Genomic DNA, 23,342 nt, shown 5'->3' on the forward strand with positions numbered 1-23,342 from the left:
TCCCTCGCGGGCGGCGGGGCAGAGGGGGCGCTCCTCCCGCACCTTCCCCGTTGGTCTATCCCACTCCGGGCCGGGCGGGCTGGGTTGAGTGAGCGGCTCGGACCATTGCTCGCGGCGGGCGGGGGGGGCGCGGGCGAGGCGGAGGAGGAAGGAGCCGGCGAAGGAGGCGGGGGGGCGGTTTAAAGGGACAAGAGCCGTGCGGGCGCCGGCGGGGGAAGCCGGAGCGGCGGCGGGCGGGGACTCGCCTCCTTCCCCACACACGCCTGCTCGCACCGCGGCCGGGGTCGCCGCCGCCAGCGCCCCCATCCCCTCCCTTCCCCTCCGCCCGCCGCTTCCACAGCGGCCTCTATGAGGTAGAAGGGAGCGGCGGCCACTCCGGGGGCGGCAGCGGCCGCTACAGCCGCCGCCTCCTCCTCCTTCTCCTCGCCTCAGAGCGCCCCATCTTTGTGTGTGCGGGAGAAGGGCGGGAGGGAGTGCGCGCTGCCCGCCCGCCGCGCTTTGTTCGGAGCCGGGGGGCCGTGGCGGAGCCCCGGCTCTATGTGCCAGCGGCTCCCCGGCGGCGGCGGCGTGAGGGGCCGGAGCCCCTGAGGGCGGGGGGGCCCCGGCCCGTGTCGGTGCTGCGGGGCGGGGGAAGGGGCCGGCTCGCTGCCCGCCGGCCCGGCCCGTGTGCGGGCGGATTGATGTGGGGGGGTCTGACATGAGTCCGCCGGCGGCCGGGTGCTGCCATGTGACCGGCTTCAAGGTGGAGAACTGGAAGCAGAACCTGCGGGCGATTTACCAGTGCTTCGTGTGGAGCGGCTCGGCCGAGACCAGGAAGCGCAAGGTACCGGGGGCGGCTCGCATCCACCCCCCTTCCCTTCCCTCCCTCCTTCCCTCCCTCCCCGACCCACCCGCCGCCGCCTCGGGGAGGGGACGGGTCCGGTCCCCCTCTAGCCCTCCCTCCTTCCCTCCCCACGGGGCAGGTGGGCCCGAGCTCCCGCACGCGGTTCTTGGGGGAGGGAGGAGGAAGCGCTCGGTGCCTCCGGGATGGCGACGGGGGGCACCGGGGATGGAAGAGGGAACCAGCCCCGGCGGGGCCTCCCTCGCTTGCCACCTGCCCCGGCGGCTTTTCCGCAGCGGGGCTGTTCCGCAGCGCCGCCGCTTCCTCCTCCTCCTCCTTCTCCTCCTCCTCCCGGAGGTTTCCCGGAATACCGGGGGGAGGGGAGGCCCGGGACACCGGGCACGTCCGGCCTGTGGCGGAGCTTTGTGGAGCCCCGCGGGGCCGCGCCCGAGCTCGGGGGGCTGCGCGGAGCACAATGGCTGGGAGCGGGTCCCGACGCCGGGGGCTGCGGCTGGCTCGGTTCTATGCGTGTTTTTCCTTAAGGGAAAAAAAAAAAAAAAAAGCTGCTCGTGCTGATAATCCACTTGGAAAAGGGGATTCCTGCTCTGGTGGGGCGGGGGGAAGGAACTGGCTCAGCCTGGAGTACAGGGAAAGGCAGGAGGGGTTTGTTCAGGGAGCTGTTGGCGCCTGGGAAAAATCCCTGTAAACCAGGCAAAAAGCAGGAAGAGTGCTTTTCCCTACCTATCTCCTATAATAACATCCTTATACACATGCATGTTTCTAGGGGGCTTCTCTCTGCACTGTGCAACTAATTACTGTTTTTCCCTAGAATCAACCAGTTTTTACTTCAAAGTGACTTGGCAGATTTCTGTCAGTCGTCGCATTGGTGACTGAGAGGGGAAGGCAGCAGCTACACGGAGCAAAACTTGGGGTTTGGGACAGCATGGATTGTGTTTTTGTTGGAGCAACCCATTGAAAACTTTCTGATCCCCATGCTTAATGCTACTCAGCTTATTATTCGTAATAGAACTAGAGCATGAAGGATGGACTTAAAGGGTGAGGTGCCAAACCATTTTTCTGTGTTCAGTTCATATTCTCAAGATAATCCAATTTCCCAAATTTTACCTAAAGAGGAAAAAATGGAATCTGAGAAGAAATACGTTGTAAATTAATTTAATTATTTGATAGCCCTGCAAAATATGGCCAGACTTGTTCTTAAATATCTTATAATTCCCTACAGGTCAGTATTATTAAGTATATATTAGTCAAAATCTGGGTTTATTTAGCCTATAGCATGTTAAAATGCAAATTTGGATATAGTAGATGGTGCTTTCAACTTAAATGGAGAAAAAAATTGTATATGTGCTGCTGAAGTAAAAAATGGCAAGTGAGGTATGGAGGCGTCTCAGACAAATATAAAGCAAGTGCTGTGTGGAAGAATGAAAATAAAATTTCATTAGCAAAATTACCTTTTTCTAAATGTGGAGCATCCCGTGTAACCTGCATACCTCTTTTGTGCTGCAACAGCTTTTTCCTTCCGAAATCTAATGTAGGGATGTGTTCATCATTGCTTGAGAAAACAGCTGGAAATACAGAATATTCTATTGTAATCAATCTGTTCTCACTTCCTCTTTGCACAACCAGGCTCATAAAGCAGAACAGGATTATTTCAAATTGTATTGTCAGCCCAGGGAAAACATCAGTTTTCCTAATACACACTAAAAATGTTTTCCACCCACCCCCAATTTTTTTTTTAAGCAGGTTCCCAGTATGAAAACAGTTGGGTTTCTGAATCCAGTCTACCTGAATTATGTGGGTGTACATGATCAATATAGGGGAACATTTTGGATAGTTAAAATGGGATTCAATACCCTGTCTATGTTCGTAAGGATTGAAGAAAGTCTGTAAATTACAGTTATGGTACTTTATTCATCCCTCATGTATGTGCTCTTGAGACCTTCTTCCATGGAATTTTAATTCACTGAAATTCTCTGTTCATATGTATGCCTTACAGTTTTACATGAAAAATTAGAAAAATGGTGTTTTCTGTTTGGTGGCATATTTATAGTCTAATAACCAGAAATAAAATTACCTAGATAGTCCATATAACTGGAAAACAATCCTTTGTCCTTTAATAGTTTATATACACATATATCATGTATATGTGTGTGTGTATATATATATTCTAGGAGCAAGCTGCGACTCCTTAAGAATATCTATTTATTGGTGAAGATTCTTCTTAATCCTAATCATCAAAATTATGAGGCTAAATTAAAGGTTTATTAACAGGTGATATTCTTTTTATTGCATTATCAAGGACTGTCACATTATACGTTTATCACAGGAAACATTCCATACATATAATTGATCTTCATGGAAGGCACTGGGTAATTTAGCTGTTGTTCAGATGAAGGTAGGTGTAAAAATGCCTTGGCTGTTGGTGAGAGCCAGATGTAAATGGTTCTGGTTATAGAATTGTAACTACTATCCCTCCTAAGCCTGTCTTAAAAATCCAGGGAGCAGTGGGAACTGCAGGGGGCAGAAAGGGTCCATTCTCCTGCTGTACCTACACTGCGTTCTGCCTTGGCAGACCATTTTAGTGCTGTGCTATTTGGTTTTAATACGCACCTTTTCTGTGAATAAGCTTTTACGAGCTCCAGCTCGCGGTTCAGTTTGCTTTACAGCCAGTGCTTCGAGCAGAATGGCTCTAAAGCCTGGTTTATAGTGGGAAAGCTGTCTCCTGAATGTGTATTTCAATCTTCAGTCAGAAGCAAGAGGTAATTATGTATGTCTTTGTAGGCACTGGGATTCTGGTGAAGATTTTCGGAATGTGTTTGCTCCTGAAGCGTTGGCTATGCCAGGATTTGAGCTGTCATCACGGTGCATTGTTGTATCCACATGGAGGAGTGAGGCTGTGACTTGCCTCATCTCACTGCATCTTGGCCAAACTCAAGTGCAGCTCTCGTACAAGCTGTTCTAGGCACAGGGCTTGCTGTGGTGTAATTGTGTTGCTGGTGGTGAAGCCTAAGCAAGGACAAAACTGTCACGCTGGAGAGTGGAACAGGAGAAGAGGGAGAAATCCGAAGACTGACTCTTGAAATTGTGGTTATTGTGATTAAAAGTTGGAGCTAGGTTTTAGGCCTCCAGTTGTCTGCAAAGTGACCCAGAATTAGGGTGGACTGTCTCATTGTTGGGACTTTGACTTGTAACTCTTGATTTTTAATTTGCTGTAGTTAGAATCTGTTGAATAACCTGATGGCAAAGCTTGTGTTTCTGTAGGTCATGGACTTTACCTTGAATATTTTGATGGGAAAATTACCTCTCACTTAATTAAGTAGCACTCTAGAAGAGGTCCTTAAATTTGTCACCACTACTCCCCATTCAGGAATTACGGAGATGATGCTGAAAAGTCTTGTGCCAGACCTTTGTGTCAGCTTTTTTCATTTTTTCTGTAGGGTCACACTTGAAACACTTGGCTTATTCCTTTAGAATTACAGATGAGAAAAATCTGTTTTGCACTGCTGAATGTAGCTTTTGTCCCCATCAGAGAGCAATTACACATGTAGATGCATCTTTGTGTTCAGTTCTTGGTAAGTAATGGTTTCATTGCTGGAAGGGCAAATGAATTTATGATTAAATTCCCTCTTCCTGGACTATACACCTTGGAGGAGAACTGTCTCATTCTGAATGGTTCTTACTATCGCTGCTCTGAAAAGGCTGTTGATGATAAAAGTAAACTGGTCATTGTGACCATAGTTGTGATATGCACAAGGTTCTGTGTGGAATTTCAGAATGTTTGTTCAGTGTTTCAGCCAATAGATCAAAGAATAATTGCCTGTCAGGGGCTGTGCACTCTCACTGACAGCAGCTGCATTCTGGCATATTTCTGCCTGTTTGAGAGCTTCTCTTGTTTTTCCCATTGTTCTCTCTTTACATGGGTCCTGCAGACCAATTGATATCCTTTCAGATATGAAGAAACATTTGCTTTTATAGGTGATGACTTTTTGTCAGGTATCATTCTCCCCATGAACTTGTGAGTTCAGTGTGTGGCTCCTTGTAATATTTTGACAGATAATCAATTCTTAGACTTAAAAATGAAATGACTGGTTCATTTCCTAACTTTCAAAGTAGAAAAAGCTTAAAATAACTGCCGAGTCATGTTTTCAGTAGTAAGTATTGTGGTTCACAGTCTAAATCAGTGTGTCGTGTTCTTGCTAAAGTGACCTTGCAGTCTTCAGGGTAAGCTGTTGGTGGAACTTCTCATCTCGTGCCTGTTGAGGCAAGTTTTCTCCCCAAGGGCCTTGCCCCATGTACCTGTCCAGGAACAGGGAGGTGTTGCTTAGGTGATTTGCTTTGTACTGTAACAGATGGGTCAGGAACCTCACCAGGCTGTGCCACCTTCACAGGCTCGCTGTTTGGATTGCTTAAATGAATGAGGAAATCTTAGCTTGTTTTTCTTTAACGTTTTTAGCGTGTGCATCAAACTTCTGGATTGCAAATCCTGTGGAGCATTTGAAAGAGGAGTCCAGGATTCAAGAAGCATGTCTCTTTTTCAGCTGCATACTCTGCTTTGGCTGCCTCAGTGAACTGTCTGATTGACTCAGGAAGGATGTTCTTCTTTGCCATGTGCTGTGGGAACTGCCTTCTCCCTGAAAGCCCATGAGAAGTGTCAAAGTCAACTGCAAGCTTCATTGTTCAGGAGGTCTCCAGTTTCATACCTGAACAATCTTCCTTAGTTCTTAACCACTAAGGATTAAAAAGATCCTTAGACCTGCTGAAGGTAATGTTTTCTTTCCTCTCAGTGTGAAGACACAACCTTTGGTGTGAGAGACACCCAGAGATGAGATTTTAGCTCTGTACCCAGCGGCACATTGTGTACGTGGGACATGCCAGATTGAGAATGCTCCACTGAGTTAATGTCTCTGGTGTTGAAGAACATAATACGAGACCTTCCTCTTCCTAGTGGTGCTAATCCCTATTTTGTATCCTGTACTATGTTTTTTTAAAATTATTTATTTGTTTCTGGGCCAAGAATTAGGAATTAGTTTTGCACTGTGAACTTGAAGGTAGCAATTCTTAAGCTGTGGGATCTGAACCATCAGGACTTCTGTTTTTTAACGTGGATGGGAGAGATAGTAAATGGAGTTTTCTCCCTACTTGTGTTAGTTCCCTGTTTTAGGAAAGAAGATGGACTGCACAAGCTGATGAAGGCAAAAATAGGGATATATTGGGCAAGAGGGCTTATTTCTTTTCTTATGTAGTTTTATCAGCAGTCAAAGGTTTGCTCACAACCAACCAGTTTGTCAGAGTAGCTCTAGCATCTCTTTAATTTTGTGTGCAGTCAATGATTTTATTCGCTTAATGCTGAAAGCTTTTAAACTGAAATGACAGCAAGTAGTGTGAAGGTGAGCAGGGTGGAATGGCATTGTATGATTTGCTGGACTATCTGTTGAGCTTTATTTTAAGCCATCAAAGCTTTAAACCCCAAACAAATGGTAGGTGATAGCCTCATTTTTGTTTCAAGCCTTAATCTGTGTTCAGGTGAAACCAGAGCTGCAAATTGCTTGCAAACTCTCCTTTCATTTGAGGATTTTCAGTTTCAGTAACTAGTGAAACAAATTTAGAGGCAAATGTTACTTACAGACTGGTAGTGTAAGTTTTCTGCTCGTGAATTGCTGACTTCCCTTCTCCTGAATTACTGCTCTTTGAATTGAGAAAAAAAAAAGTTTTCCTTTGGGATGGGCTCTGGGGATCCTTCTTCCTAACAAATGCTCTTGCAGCTGTTAGTTTGATTCCCAGTGGTGGCTGATTTGTTTAAACCAGAGAAAGATTAACTCGGTTTAAAACCTTGTGTTTCTTGCATTAAGCCAAGCACATACAATTTTTCCTGTTCTTGTGCAGATCTATGAATTCTTATGAAGAAATTTGTTTCTTATTGTCTTTTTCCTGGTAGAAATAGGGCTTTTTTAATTTTTCCTTTTATCAGCCACACCTTTCTGTTTCACTTGACTGACAACTACTTTAAAACAATGGGTTTGGGTTTTTTATTACTCATATTTCCACGATTCTCCAAGTATTTGTAATGGGTCTGTAGCCCACAGCAGCATCCAAGGTGAGGAGATACATCTGTCTTCTTATTATACATCAGGTAGAGTGGCATCAGGAGAAAGGTAGTTGGAAGGTGACCCACATGCATTTCACTGTCCTGTTCAACACATAATTACATTTTTTCCCCCACCATGCAAAGAGCCACTGTTAGAACCTTTCTAGACTTGGACAGAAAGAGCTGCCTAGAGCCACTGTCTCCAGTCTCTTGTTAACCTATGGACAATGGAGCAAGTGAGTGAAATGTTATAATGACATTACAGTTTATTCTCTTATCCTGGACTGTGTTGTCAGCAAGCAGTGTTGGAGCGTAGGGAGAGCCATATGTTACCCGAGAGGCCTGAATTGGGAACCTTTCCTTAGCAGAAACAGTTCTAGAAGCTGATAGATCTGTTCTGACTGGATGAAAGCTCTGTCTTGGTAGTTGTATTCTCTTACATATTGATTTGGCAGTCCTTTATGTACACTCGGCTTAATTCAAGCTAAGAACTTTGCTGCATTAGCTGGTAATAGAATCAATGTTGTAATGAGTTACTCTTTGCAAAATTAACCTGCATTCTGTTTGTTTCAAACCACGTTTTTTTCCAAGGAGTGGGATCATATAATGCAACTGGCACAGCAGCTCAAGAACGATCTGTGGTTTCCTTTAGTGCTGGAGCAGCTGCCATGGTGCTGATCTTTCTTACTGAAGAGAAAGAATCATTTTATCTGTCTCGAGACCTATTTGAGGATCTGTAAAGTGAACTGTTACCAGACACCAGTTGACTCAAAGTAACCTGAGATTCACTTTATCAGTTGATAACTGATTAGCAGAAAGCACTCTGTCCTGTCACATTCTTTTGTGTGTGGGATACAGCAAATACCCTACTTTAGATTTTCCATTTCTCTACTTAACTAGAATGTTCTTTAGGGTTTGGTTTTATTTTTTCTAAAATCTTTCAGTGATACGTAACACTAATATAAAACCCATTATTTTTTTTTGCTTGTCTCTGCTACTTTTAAAGTTGGTAAAGAGAACTTTTTCCCCTCCTCTTATTCTTCCTTTCCTGTGTTTAATGGAGCTTGAAATTAACGTGGTTCTTCTTGTCTACCTCTTGCATAGTATCACTGGTGATGTCAGCATATCCTTGGTGGGAAGTATATCCGTGAAGATCTACAATGCACTAAATTTGTCATTGAATAAAAAAAATGGGTATTAGACAAGGTGAAACTCAAAAAAAAGAGGAAAAAAAGGGGATAGTGGTAACAATAGTTGATTTCAACACTACTTAAAATGTAGTGTCTTCTTAAGGTAACTATTGAGGCTAGTGCAAGTTTTCATATCCTGTCACGAATTCTGACATTAAACATGACAAATCCATTAAATATCCTCATATTCAAGGTAGTGGTGAGAGGCAGCTCAATAACTGACGCTGCTTAGTAGGAAGTCTGAAGACAGAACTGGGATTTGACTGAGCTTAAATGGTTTTGTCCTTGTACCATGCTGGTTTTGCCATGGTTGGTTTGAACACACAGCTGAGCTCTTCTGCACATACACATAAGATGTGAAAATATAACTATTCATACATTCAGTGAGTTGTGTTTATGTAGAATTAAGATGCAGATATTCTTAATCTGCATTTCATTCAAGAGAACATTGGAATATCTCCTCTTTGTCATTAGTGCCTTCATCTGGAGTTCTGTGTTGCAGCTCTTCCCTAGTATATTAAACCAAGCTTTCATCCATGTATTAATACATAGTTTAAAAAGTAGTATATTCAAAAATCACCTAGTTATTAGTCCCTTTCTTTTTCTTAAACACATAAAAAAGCCTGCAGTGTTTGAATGTAGTTTAGTGATGGAGATGATGGAGTATCAAACACCCATGTGGCACTGAGTTCCATTTGCCTCGCTTGTCACTCAGAAGTTCATGCATCCAAGTAGCCTCTTTTAAATAGGGTTTGGCTTTGGATTCATCTCACTGAATTGACTGCCAGGGCTTTTATATGTATGTTTTGCTTCTGTTTTTAAAGGGCTTTTGTTTTTGCATCAAGTACAGACTTGAATTACTTCAGTGTTTATCAGCACAAGAAGAGAAAGCAGCAATTTATAAGCTTTATTTTTGCCTACCTCCCCCTTGCCAACTTCTATTTAGAAAGTATCTTTCCCTCCTTGTGTCTTTGCACAACCTGATGTTATTTCACAAAGTTTGTCTAATTACAGTTTGTGCTTGTGTCCTCTGCAATCAGCCTCGTTATTGCATTGCAAGTCAGATTTGAAGGGACCTTGTCTACAATATACTTGGTAAATAAAGGTGAGATTTATTGCACAGCAGATGTATGACAGCTCAGTAAGTGCAGACAGCTGAGATAGCTGACTGATTTCAGTACCTCGTTTGTGTTAGGTGAGCCTTTGTGACCCTCTGCCCTCCAGGGACAAATGCAAAATTTGTCTTGAGCTTTTATGTTTTTCTTTGCTGTGCTTCGTTATTTTCATTTTACTGCTCAGTTTTGCTCTTAAATGGATCTCTGTCCTGTTGGCAGCTGGTGACCAGGGTAAAGCTCTATTCACATTGACTTCTGTGCATTGCTGACTTCTGCCATGCTCTCTCAGTGAGCATCCCCTCCTGACAGCTTATCATTGGATGTGTTTATCTGCATGATGAACACTCGGTTCTTTGGTCACTCATGACTACATTTTGTGTTCTTGGTTGTGGGATGATCTTGATGTGGAGAACAGGATGAGAAATGCCATGAAAATAGTTTCAAGAGTTCCTGGAGTTCTGTGCATAAAGAGGAACAAGACTCCACTGTCATGATGAGCCTGTTCCCTAAGGAAATTTATCTTATACCGTGTTCAGCATAATTTTATCTCACTGTCCTTCGTGATGTATTTCCTTGTTGCATAGTAGTTCTGCTACTTAGAACTTTCCTTGCTATGCAAATTCCTGAGTTACCCCAATAAATTAAATTTCTCTTCTGCATCTCTTTGTAATATTTAGGTCCTTAATGAGAAGTTTTGGGGAGTAGGAGATGTTTTCTTTGTCAGTCTTAGGCTGTGTACTGCAAAAATCTGACTGCAGAAAAACAGAATTCCAATTTTGCAGCAACCTGAAGAATTACTTTATTACAGTTCTTTGTAAATCAAGCAGTTCAACTCTAAGCACATTGTACCTGTACATTGAAACTGTCAGACAAGTTGTTTTATGCAGTGGTGAAAAGGATGTTAAGGAGACGTTAGCAAATCTGACAAGTTTTGAAATCTTGAATTGAAATTTGAAAACTAGTTAAAGATACGGGTTCCAGTGAGACACAAATACATGATGGTATTGGTAGACGGTTTGGGTGAGAAGAATGGTAGATTAAATATTGCCTGTCCTTTACCTCAGTGGCAGAGAAAAGCAAGAGATGTGAAATTTGGACCTTTCTGTGCATTATCATGGAGACTGTTGAGTGAGGAACATGAAATCCAGCTCTTCAGCTGTGGGTGAGCAAGTGTCTTTTCTTAACAGTGTAAGGAAATTCCAGCTCTGAGCTGCACGTTCCTGCTATTTTACCATTGCCATGTCATGTTTGTGTGGTTGTGCCATGAACCAGAAGAAGTGGGTAAAGATGAAAATTATTTTTTTCCTCCTCTTACTGATATTTCACCAACCTGAGTAGTGACACTGAGAGGCTGCATGTGACAGCCTGAATAATAACTGCTGCTGTGCTCTGGACTGTGCCAATGACAGACCATGTGTGCTGTGACCACCTAATGGTGGCTTCTTCTGTAAAGGTTTTCTAATTACTGACTCCATCCAAAGGAACCTCTGTTAGTGCTGCCAGTGGTGTGTTTGTACCTGCTGTTCTCACAGGTGATGCACTGGCGTGTGCTGAGCCTGATACATGAAACTTGTCTTATGTCTGCAATTGTCGGAACTTACTCCTGTATGCAAATGTTACCCCAGTTTCCTTGTGAAAAATAAATGAATCAGGGAGTGTAGAATGCCTGTAATCTGTGATCAGCTATTACAGCAAATCCACTTTTCATATTATGTTTAATTTAAGGAAATGAATAGTGTTTTTGTCACTCTTTAAATAGGCCCATCTCTAAGTTAACGTTTCTGTCTTTTATAATCAAACTCTAGTAAGCTAACCTAACTTTTTTTTTGTTGGTTTAAAGCATGTGGTCATGGAGCATGTGCCTAGATCATGCTCCCGTTGCATGTAGTTGAGGATGATGGGATAATGGGACTGTAAATTATCTCTTTATGGCGCTGGTTTTCCTCTGGCCTCCTCCCTTGTGCAGTGTAGAGCAGCCCCAAGGCTGTTCCGAGCGGTGCCAGCTGGCTGGAGCCCTGGGGGCCGCTGTGCCAGATGGAGACAGCAGCACTCCAGTGAAAGCCAAATGTGCTTCCCGGGGTCGTGGAGAGGTGCAGCCTCTGCAACCCCGCCAGGGATCCCTGGGCAAGAGCTGCCCTGGGACTCAGTTACTCCTGTACTGGTGCAGCCACAGAAAGGACTGGGCTGGGGCATATGTCAGGCCTTTTTTTTTTAGAGTAGATTCATAATACAATATTCAGCTATTAAACATTTTCATTGTGTTAGCATCTCCTTTTTCCTGGTTCATGCTTCTGTACTGTATCTGTGAAATGTTCAATTCTGTAGCATGTACAGATGCTCAGTACTGAGACAGATTTTTTCAATTTGGTTAAGTGTGGTGGTTCCTGATGGATTCTCCTGTTTTTTTCCAGACTAACGAAAAATGCAGTTATCCATAAGATACTCAGAGTAAAAAAAAGCTTATTAATGCTTTAGCTTTAGTTTTTATTTTTGTTTCATTTTTATTTTTTCATTAAAATGAAACAAAACCCCAATCCCTCCATTCCACTGTCTAAAATGACAACTTCAGATATGCTCAAAAATAAAAACAGAAGTTTTAATCCCTTCATTTGCCTAATGTTTGCTTTATAGTTTTTACTGAAAAAAATCTATTTCTTAGAGTACCGTTGAAATTGGTTATTGATGTTACTGCATTGTATTCAGCCCTGTTGCTTTTTGTGTAGTCCAGAACAACCTCAGTGTAGCATAACCTCATCTGTACAAGATGTACCCCACAAAACCCGTATGTTTGAATATTCCCATTTTGTGGAGATGAGGACAATAAATGGGTGAAACCCTTCGAAGAATCCAATTCCCTGGTGGCTGCTCAAACAGATTTGTTTTGTAGAGGAGCTGAGATAGACCAACCTACCCAGTGTTTCTTCACTCTCTTGACCCAGAGGGCTTTGTTCTTATTGACCCATTAATGCAGCTCACACTTCTAATCCAGCAGCCCAAAATAGCTGCCAAGCCTGGATTTTACTGTGGTGGCATTTGCTGCACAGGTAGTTTGTATAACCCACCATGCAGAATTGCAGCTGAAAACTCCCCTGAGCTGAGGCACATGAGACTATTTTGGGCAGATATTTCAACTGTCTGATTTAAATAAGGTAATAAACTCAACTTGGATTATTGGAAGAACAATATATTTTGAGTCAATTCTCCCTGGCAGTCTCCAGAACTGTTGGATATGAGTGGGAATAGGGAAGGAAGGATGTGCCTTGTAACTCCCTTGCCCTGATGATTCTAGAGGAGTGAACTACAAGGAGAATGGATCACAGAAAGTGGTAGTTACCATATTCCAGCCTAAATAGTATTTATCTCTGCTCTTGAAGACAGAACGATGGTGTTTCTGTTATCTCTTACACGGTTTGGGAGTGATTGTTCAGGCTGGTATTTGCAAGGCAAGTGATTTAAGGCTGAGTCTATCCTGAAGGACGCACCAGCTTGAAGTAATGAAGCAGTGGGAGGAAATGTATGGTGAGAAATAATTTAAAGGCTTTAGATGCATTTCCCTGATTTCTTTACAAAGTAGATTTTTTCAAAGTGACCTTCAGTTGCAGGAACTGTTTCTACTCAGTGTGTGCTCTTCATTGCTACACAATATTTTTGTTACCATTTTACTTGGTGAAACTTCAAATCAAGGGGATTTGGAGGTAATTTCCAAGCAAGGTTGTAAAGGACTTGTAATAGATAGCTTCCTTACAAAATTCTCAACATATACTGTTCTCTTAATTCTTTCTTTTGCAGGTGTGTTATATCTACCTAGAGGTATCTGAAATAAAGCTTTTCAAGAAAAATTGTGAAATTTTCCATTTCTCAAGCAGAAAGCTGTGTTCTATGTAAATCCTTGCCAAGTGTGATGCCTGCAAGACTGTTCCTATCAATTTAAATACTTTTATATACAGCTACTACTAATAGTGAATTAGTTTTCTTTCAAGACATTAAATCCTTTTGTCCTGCTTTTCCTCAGTGCTGAATCCCTTAACCTCACCAATTCATATGTTTCAACTTGCACTGCTTAACTTCTTAAAGTATTTCCTTCAAGTTAAGGTCTTGAAAGTAGAACACATAATATGTGAAATCAACCCTTAACAGCATTAATGTACTTTTCTTCTGGTTCATGAAGCAAAGTTCCATTAGAACTGAAATCAATGATGGTGGAATCTCCAAACTGTTTACTGAAAAAAATATAGCAAACCAAATCAAAGAGCAGAAGTCATGCTTTATAGTCCTATCAATTCTACAGAGCAGAAGGTCTGAGTGTGGTTAGTATTCAAGTAGGAAAGAGATTCCACTATGTTTTCTTCAGCTTTGTGTCCTTCATTACTTTTGCAGTTTCTGGTTTAAGAACTTGTGGTAAGGAGCTTTGGTCCCAGGTTTCTTCTCTCTGTGATCAGTTAGCTGGAAAAGTGGAGTGGATGACCAGGAGTTGTCTTCTTTGCAGAGATGGTTTTTGATGTAATTTCTTCTCCAACCTTCCAGTGAGGCCAAAGCTGGTTTTGAACCTGCCCTTAACTCACAAGTTACGGTGAGTTCTGCTGCAGAGCACACAAGACTGACCAACTTTGTAATGTCCTGAGTTTGACTCAGTCATCACACCAAGCTTTCAGAGCCACTTATTTCATATCAAATTGGTTTGATTGGATGTTTCAGTGGTTTTGTGTTAAGCAGGAGGAATCTGGTGCATTGTTTCCCAATTTTTATTCTGTGTCTCTTCTTTGGAGCACATCCTCTGTGACTGACAGTACCTTGTTTTCAATGGCTACTTTTTTCTTTTTTCTTCCATACCATGACTTTTCCTTCGTGTTCCTACTTCTCTGCCTTTTTCCCTAGAAATTATCTGTTTGTTTACAGTTTAGACAAATACCTACATTTCTGTGCTCCTAATTTTTTAACGTGAGCCCACCCTTTCAAGCCTAAGCATGGAGCACTACTCCTGACACAGAGTCTGAGCAGACTGTTCCTCATGCCAAGGTTGTAAGTGTTAATCTTGCTGCAGACTGGGGTGATAATTCATTGCTGTCACAGCAACACATGCTGAAAGTTGCTTCTTGCCAGATTTGTTGGCTATATGCTACACTAGAGAAAATTATTTCAAGAGTCTTATTGCATAGCCAGATGCTGCAGAACTCGTGCAATCAACCTCCCCTCCCCCCTTTTTATGGCTGTTCTGACTTCAGGGAGGAAAAACTATTATATACTGAAACACATTCCTGTGTAACACTAGTGAAGATGTGGATGAACTTCTGATTGTGGCTAATTTTTCTGTTTTTTCTTGTAGTGAAGTTCTGGTTTGTGTTCAGGATAAAAAGGATGGAAAGCTTTTAAGGTAGGATGAGGGGAATTTAAAAAGGAAATTATCAGTGTCTCCCTTGCTGTTTCAGTTGTGTTCTCTGCCGTAGTTGGCTGCTGTGGAAATTCTGTGTTTTCTTTAAGAGCTAGTGACTAGGTTGGCTCAATTCTGAAGAGCTGAAGCCTCTGCCATCTGTATCCTTAGGATCTTCCAAAAGGAGGAGAACCTTTGTGAACTCTGCATATCATTGTATATTGGCACTGGCCTAAAGATGATGTTTGGTTTAGTTATATCTGAGATGCAGAGCCCTGAAGAGGAAAATAAGTGGGTTTTTGGTACAGCATCTGAATTCCCCATAACAACTTAACATTTGTTCTTACATACATGCTGTAGAAAAATGCAAGTTGCATAGATTTTTTTTACAAGGTATCCATTACATTTTGGGCATGGTGGGGTCTGATTACTAGGGAGGTGAGATTTATGACTGTTTAGTTAGACAGAAATACACTTTTCCCAGTGTATTTCCAGCATAAATCTTATCCAGTGGCTGGGCATTATGTCACCAATAATTTTATCCTCTCTTGTATTTTAAGAGAAAGTGCCATAGAAGTTACATTATCATCAACACATTCCCATAGGACAAAATTCAGGTAAAAATGCAGTGTTAGAGTTTATTATTATCCACACATTGTGTGTCATGCAGCGCTCCCCTGCTTTTCATTCCTTGTGCCTCAATTCTTTGCACTTCCAGATCACAGGAAACACTGCCCTGAAAATCAGAACTAGGAAGGGTTTCTTTTAGACCTGAACAAATCACCTCTTTGCTTAGCAGGGAGAGCTTTTCAGCAATTTAAGGTACTCTAAGAAGGCCTGAGGCCTCAATGCTCTCAAATGCTTTTTTTAATCCTGCAGTAAAGCAAAAGGCCATGTATTTGTCCCCAAAACACCAACCATGTTTATAACTATGGAGACAAAGCAAGAGATCAGGACTAGAAATCTGTACTGGCTCTCATGGAATATTTTTGCTCTAATCTATGTGAGATTACTGGTGATTTGCAATTGTAATACTCTCCTGAAGAATCCCTTGGTTTTGCTTCAAGCTCTTTACTGGTTTTTCAAGTGCAATATACCAAGGAAGTTCTGGCTTTTGTTCAGATAAAAGACTTTATAATTCACTTTCTCCCTTATTCCCGTGTTTCCCCTTACCCCACCCTATCCCCAGTGTTGTGGTTTGTGTTTCAGCCTTTCATTTTGCCACGTACAGGGGCTTTAAGAGCCCTGACAGTTCCTGTTGCTGGGGTTGCCTGTGCAGCTCTGGGGAGCTGAGGGGAGAAGGGTTGAGTTCCCTGTTCTGTGGCTGGCCTCCACTGCCACATCCAAATGATGGATTGAGGCTCAATCTGTGCATTATGGATGTTGAATTTTTTCCTGGTACCATTTCCGTGCAGGAACAGGAATTTGTTTAGAACAAATTGACAGATGAATTCTCTGTTCTTACCAACATTCAGATTGCACTGTGGTTATTTTTAATAGCAAATACATTGTCTTCTTTTTTTTTTTTTTTTTTCTTTTTAGCAATGCCAAGCACACACAAATGTCTGCTGCTCTGTTATCTTTGGTGAGGGATTTGGAGCTTTGATGAGCTGCTGTGTATCAGCTAATGTTTTCCCTAAGTGTTGGTGAGTCTGTCTGAGTTTTGGAAGCTGGGATAGGCTAGATCCATGGAAGAATGTGCAAAAATGTGTCTAATCTGCCAAAGATGATTTGTTAGTATGATCAGGGCAATAAATAATTAAAAGTTTCTGAAAACTGTTAAGGTTTGTGTGATATGGAGAACGAGGAAAACAAATGATAAATACATTACTTCCCTCTTTCCCTGTGAGACTGCAGTATGAGATCTTCAAGTCCAGCTGTTCCCTCCTCTCAAATTCAGTTACTCAGTTGGGAGACAAGAAGTGCTAAGTTGATCTGTTTGCTTGAACTGATTGATTTCAGACTTCAGTCATTTACAGCTTTGGGGCAGAGCTTGTGGAGTCCTACCTTGTGATGATGTTTTCCTGTTGGAATGCAATGTGGTAACTCGTGAGATTGCATCAGATGGATTCCCTGTTTAGGGGGAAGCTGTGGATTCCAGCTGAGCGTTTCCACGTTCATTTGGGGAGAAAACTGAAATTGAGGAGGGAAGGCAGGACCCACAGAACCTTTGCTGCTGTCAGAACATTGGCTTATTTGGCTGCTCTGTAATTCTGTCTTCAGCTTGATAGAAATAATTACCTTCTAACAACAAAAAAGCTTTCAGTTTCTGTATAGAAAGTAACTACATGGGAAATAATGAGAGATGGAAACCTTGTACATCTCATACAAAGTGAGGGAAAGTGGAAGAGTTGGAGGCAAAGCCTCTTTGGTTTGGGTGGGGAGATGATGAGGGAAGAGTTTCTTTAATATGTTAAGTTATTGGGGAAACCCCTGAAAAGTGAGAACATAGCAGGGAATTCCCTAATAACTGCCTACTTGAGTGAGGTAGAACAACCCAGAGTTCTGTTCAAGTGTAATGATCCCTCCAGACCTTAAGGAAGAAATGGGATTTCAGGCTGATTCTGTCAAGGTGGTGTTTGGTGGTACAGCTGATTCTGCCCATCCCAGCAATGTGTTCTGAACACAATTGTTAACATGAGGACTTGGCACAGACACTGTTGGCCAAGTTTGATTTCCCTGAAGGACATTGTGAAGTCAGCAGAGATTACAGTGTAGACTCAGCTCAGAGGGAAGTTACAGCTCTTTCCTGTGGATGGACCTTCTTGCTTTTTTGTCCCTTCTTTTAATGCATATATTGAAATTCAAATTTAAAACCGCATAACAAAGAAACTTTCTATCAGTCTGAAACCCAAAACCCTTTCACTTGGTGCTGTAGCAGCATGTAAGATTTCTTGATTGTACCAATACTCCTTTTTCTTGGAGAGTCTTGAAGTAGCATATTGGCTGATGGGAAGCCAGTTGGAAATGAGAACTCTTTTCTTCAACTGAAGAACCAAATGAGTATATCTTTAAGTCCCTCAAAAGCACTGCTCATGGTATCTAATGTCTGTTAATCATATCTTAGGAGAAATTATGGAAATTTTACTCAATGCACTAATTCTCTACAGTGTTTCTAATTACTCTATTGATTTTTTTGAAGCGTAGATTTGTGTAAAGGAACACTGGGGTATATTTGAACAAATACAGAGCAATAAAACTGTAATTGTAATTCATGTATGTTCAACAAACAAAGCATTAATTTTATTAGTTTTTCCAGCAGTCTGTGTTTGAAGTCCGTGGTTTGTTCTTTCTTAAGCCTGTGGTTCATTAAACTTTCTGCACTGTTTTGTCTCACCTATCAGGCAGTCTCACATTGATTTGGTGTTTTATATGTAGGTATTTTGTAGGTAATTATTTTAAAAAGTCAAAAAATGCATGCAAAGGCTGGATTAGTAGTTACTTGTGGTAAAGTTTTCCCCTTCTCCATGGTATTGTCTTAATCATAAAAGAAGAAAAATGTTCCTCAGGTTGTTCCAATCAGTCTGCATTCAGTGACTGAGTTCTGGTGCACTGAACAGTCACTGCTCTGTTATATCAGAGTTAATAATACTATGACTTCATCTATTGTTTTACTAAAAAGGCAAATAATTTTTGTAAGTGGTTATAAAATTTTTCTTTCAATCCCTGTGTCTTATGACAGGCTTCTATTAAACTTCATCTCATATCATGAGAGACTAGAATGTATGATGAGAAAATGTGTTTTGGTATTTAGAATCTTGTAAGAGCACTCTACTTATTTCTTTTTTGTGATGTTGTTGTTGGGTGGAGCTCAGGGTTTGGTTTTGTTTTGTTTTTTTTTTCCTATATAAATGCATTTCCAGATGTTAACTTTTGAAAATCTCAGTTTGAATTTTGAGGTTTTGATCCTTCATCTCAATGCATGAAACCATTGCAGGGGATTTTTCCTTAAAAGTTTAATTAGGGTTTTTTGGTGTGTTTATATATGTTAAAAACCCACATGAATATAGTCACTGGTAATTTGCTTAACCTTGGGCAGGAAAAGTGGAGAATGGTAATAGGAGATGCTTCAAGGTGTGTGGTATCCATATAGAGCAGAATCTGTTCTTTCTCTGCAGTTTCAAGCCTTGGGGTCACTAATTTAACGATCAATTAAAGAGGCTTCAAGGTCTGCTGTGTTTTGTCAGAACAGCAGAGCTAGACCATATGCATGATGTTTTTTGCCTTTATCCTTTTTTGTAATTTCTTTGGATATGTTTGGCTGTTGGTGTTTGTTGTCTTATTCTCTGATTAGAAGATGAATTCAGTTTGTGATAGGAGTTAAAGAGCAATTTGTTTCACCTATGTGTGTTCCAGTTTTCATTAGTGTCTTTTTTTCTAGTTGGGACTCTTCAGATACATGATTTTTGTTTTCCAGAGAAGTTATTTAAATCACATGATTATTATATTTATACAACTGAAGTTTTCTGTGCTCTGCTTTGCACAAAAGTGCATGTGTGCCAAGTACCCTCATACTCTTCTGATAAAATAAGCTCTAAATGATATCTGAGTAATTCTTTTTCTGAAGCTGTCTGCAGCTTTGCTGTACAGATGCCCTTTTGCTAAATGAAACACTACTTATCTTAATTATTAGTGTTAATGGACGTGCTGTGGGCTCATTATTTGCTATAGTCAGGTAGAATCTAAGTTATGTCTTTTTTCTGCTTGACAAATGTGACAGAACTGTAGTTCTGACTGTCGTGTCTGAATGAATCAGTGCCACGTGCGTGAGGAGTTGCTGGCAATCACCTGGAATGCATAAACAGACTGAATTCTTTTAAGCATCTTTTGCAGGCACTGTTATTCCTGAAATGCCACGTGCTCCTAATTTGTCAGGTGCATGTGTTCCAATGATGGCTTACAATTTCTCCTTCTGCATTTTTCTCTTCTTAAAGGTCTCTTGTCTCTTACAGAATCTGCTTCTGTCCAAGGATGCAATCTGAACTATTGAATATCCATGGCATTAATATAAGTAGATGTAAATAGATGAAAGCTTCTACAAAAAACCCATGTATTTTCCCATTATACAGACAATTCTTGTGTTAAAAGTATTATTTTTAATTGAAATTGAAGTGTGTTCCTGGTGCTTGGAGTTTGCTGAATGTTAAGAGTATATAAATTGCATTCTGAAACCATTTTTGCAGGAAATTAAGACTCAAATTCTCTTTTCTTTCTTCCAAGTAGAATGGTTACACTTTTTAACGCATCATACGTACGTGTGTGTATATATGTACATAAATTGTATTTTCATTTGAGAAGGAAGATTAATTCTTTCCAAAATGCAGTTTCCCAAGAGCCAGTGAAGAAAAGGGAACTAAGTAGGCTGAAACAATTTTGATATAAGTTGTCACATTGACTGGAGTTCTATTTTCCCTCTTTCTTTATAGTATTCCTGACATGTCCACTATGTGGATTTTTTTCTCCTTGTTGGTTTTTAGTGTTGTCAGTTGACTTGTCTCTAGCAGAACTGCGGTGATGAATTTGCTGTGCAAACACTTGTTCAGAGGGTCATGTGGAATATTAATAGATCTGATAAGTCCTTTCTCCATGAGTTTTACCTGGGAATGGTGAACTGGAAAGTCCTAATGCAGATTTTGGGTTAAACGTGTAGATATCACTGTCCCCCTGTTTCCCCCATTAGTAACCATCACTTCATTATCTGAAATTGGATGTCAGGAAACCCTGCTCTCATTAAGTCTTTTGGCACGTTAATTTCAATTATTTCATTACTAAGGAAGAAATGCCAGGGAATGGATTTGCAGGACTGATGGAAACCACTTGAACTTGCCTGTAAAGTTTCTGAAAAATCTCCCCTCTCTTAGAGAATCTTTTCTCTGCATCTTTAATTTGTGTGATTAATGAAAGAATAACTGGTTTAATTTATCAACTTTGACAGGCAAATTGTCTTTTGCATCCAAGTACTGTTCTAGTTCTCTGGCAGTGGACAAAATTAAGTCTCTAACAGAAACCTTAATGTCCTCACAAAAAAAGAAGTGGGAAATGTTCTGTATTATGTAGCATGTTACTTTTTCTTGCTTACAGGACACAGACATAGGGGCTTGTAGAGCACCTGGAAGGTGAAAGGTTTGTACTTGAACACTTCATTGACCTGGCTCGTGTAAGGACAGGAGTTAAACCTGCTGAAGGTGAACCCATTCGTGTTTCTTTTTAAAATCCGGTCTTTGTCGCTAAGCTTTATAAGCATTTTTGGTTTGGATGTAGTTTCAAGATATTCTTTGACATCTTTAAACATTTTGCTTTGCTGTATTGTAACTTGAGTTTTCGTATTCTGGTTTAAAGAGCATTTTGTGAATGTGAGGCAATGTGCGTATTATGAGTTCTGAAGTACTGTCAGAAAAATGCACTGTGGAATGAAGAGGTGGCATCATGTCTAAAGTGTTCTGTCTTGACGGTTCCTGTTCTGCAGAACTCTGAACAGTTTCAGGAGCTCAAATAATTTTACAATTTTTTTAAAGTTCAGATTTTCAATTATTTAGGGTTAAAGCTGTGTCCCTTTTGAAAGATCACTAACAACTGCTTGGAGCTGGCTATCAGACACAGTTCTTGGAACTCCCCAGTTGCTCAGTAAGATGAGTCTTTTATGGGGTACAGCATTAAGGAGTTGTTCTAGTTTCTGGTTTATTTGGTTTGGGTTTTTTGGGTTTTTTTTTGTACTTTTCACATACTCCTGACTACACAGGATTTGATATATTTGGTAGCATAAAGGCAGATGGATTTTTATCTCACCAGGACTGGGTAGCACTTCAACTGAAATATCTTCCATTTCCATCTTTCATATTTTAATAGAAGCTTTAGAATTTCATGCAACCTAAAAGAAACTGGTATTTACACAGACAAGTTGTCTAATGCCCACATTGTTTTCATGCTTTACATCAAGGAAGGAAGGCTTGGTTTAGTTCCTGTACTTTTTAATTGTGTTTTGACCCTTTCTTCTGCAGCTCTTCCAACCCCTTCCTTCAGAGCAGCAGAGGGTAGGTGAGACAGGCTTCTTTGTAAAACATGGCAAGTCAAATGGCAAAAAGTAGAGGTACCTTGGGTTTGATTTATTCCATCCTTTAAAGAGAAAGGAAAATAGGGAGAAAGCTCTGCTGTTGATATTATGAAATAGACTTTCACTGTAATTAACAGCCTGGGAGTTTTTCTGCATGCTTTTCTTATCCTGGTGTTGCGAAAGCTTTCTGTCCTGCTGGGATTTCTTTTTGGAATGCAGAGGTGTGTTCTAGTTAAAAGCATGTGCTTTGCCTAATAAGCTTTCCTAGCCACTGAGCCCAGCTGGCTGCTGCAGTCTGCATTTGTTTTGTCTTAACTAATTTTTAAAGCCATGCTTTAAATGAAACTAACACTTTTTACATTAAATGACAAACCAAGCACAATGTCCATAAATGAAACTCAACACTATAATCTACTAATTTTTGCTTTCAATCGGCAGCATTATGTAACCAAGCAGCCTACTAAAAAGGAAGATGTGGAAATAATACTGGTGGGATGTGAATGGGGCTAAGCTGAAAGGGATCAGCCTTTGTTGGAGGGAATGTCTATGTTGAGTTAAGGGTTTAGCACTTCCTCTCATAAATACAGAAGATGAGTGAAGAGAGTGGGGCCTGGCTGGTCAGCACAAAATGTTCTTGTCAAATCTTGGTTTCTTTTGCTGTAGGTGATGATGAGTGTCATCAACATGTAGCACTTTGCTGGAGTCTCCTGATGGGTTAACTTTCAGGGTTGCTGCAGTCTTGCAGCTACCTTGAGTTGATAAAAAGTGTTCAAACACTCTGAAATTCAGCCAAATCTTTCCAATTTGATCCAAATTATGAATGAACAGAAGAAATGCTGGAAGGTGAAACATGAAATAGAAAGTCTGTTTCAAAATACTCGTGAATCATTGTTTACAAGTCTACAACAGTGACACTGGAATTGTTGTGCAAGTTTGTTCTTCATGAATTTGTGGAAAATAATGTTTTTGTTCTGACTTTGTGCTGAATATGAACATTTTTCATATAGTGCTAGTCAAATATACAAAGCTCTGGCCAATTCCTGCTTGGCTGTTAGTTTCAGTGGAGCTTTTTTAATATGATGCAGCAGCTGCTTGGAAATTAAATGAAAGAAAAACCAAACCCATAACAACAATAATAAAACCACCACCAACAAAATATCTCTGTAACCCCATTTGGATATTTATTCACAGAAATAAGGGCAGATTTTTTTCTTCTAGTGAATTCACATTGCTCAGAGCTGCTATGAGCAGGAACTTCTGTTGCTGTGAGGGTGAGTGGCATCTGACCTGCACACAAATATTCTCTTGGTCCTTGCAGGCAGCTGTGTGAGCTGGGTCCAAGGAAGGTTTGAATCTCTTTGCTGGTTCTTTTTGCTGCTTTTTGAAGAATTGCATCGCAGTGAAGCTCTAGACCTCTTTTTTTTTTCTTTACACAAATGTCAGTGGACAGATTTAGGGCCTGGATGTCAACTCCATTCACTTACAAGTTTGCCTCATGTTTATTAAACTGTGACTGATCAGAATCATAGTAAGTTTCTTGGAGTCAGATTTACTGAGGATGACACCTCAAAAAGACACAGGTAATTGCATTTGCACTATTAAAAAAAAGTAGAGTTTTTCATGTGATTTAAGAGAAAAACACACTTTTTTTTTTCCTTAGTAGCACTCCTTTTGGTAATTTACTGAAGAGACTAA

General features: G+C 41.0%; 1 protein-coding gene across 3 annotated transcripts in view; it reads left to right on the forward strand.

Annotated features, from left to right (window-relative positions):
- The first annotated feature begins 203 nt into the window (after positions 1–203).
- Positions 204–23,342, forward strand: part of USP22 (ubiquitin specific peptidase 22) — a 92,032-nt gene continuing 68,893 nt past the window's right edge. The window contains exon 1 of one of the 3 annotated variants that reach the window (XM_015642754.3): positions 204–823. In XM_015642754.3, coding sequence (XP_015498240.1) covers positions 698–823 — 126 coding nt within the window. In that variant the 5' untranslated portion in view covers positions 204–697. Of the gene's footprint in view, positions 824–5,382; positions 5,601–23,342 lie in introns of those variants that run through there. The other 2 variants (XM_015642755.1, XM_015642756.3) reach the window with 2 other exon arrangements.

Source organism: Parus major, chromosome 14 (genome assembly GCF_001522545.3).
Source record: "Parus major isolate Abel chromosome 14, Parus_major1.1, whole genome shotgun sequence".
In the NCBI taxonomy this organism is placed as follows: domain Eukaryota; kingdom Metazoa; phylum Chordata; class Aves; order Passeriformes; family Paridae; genus Parus; species Parus major.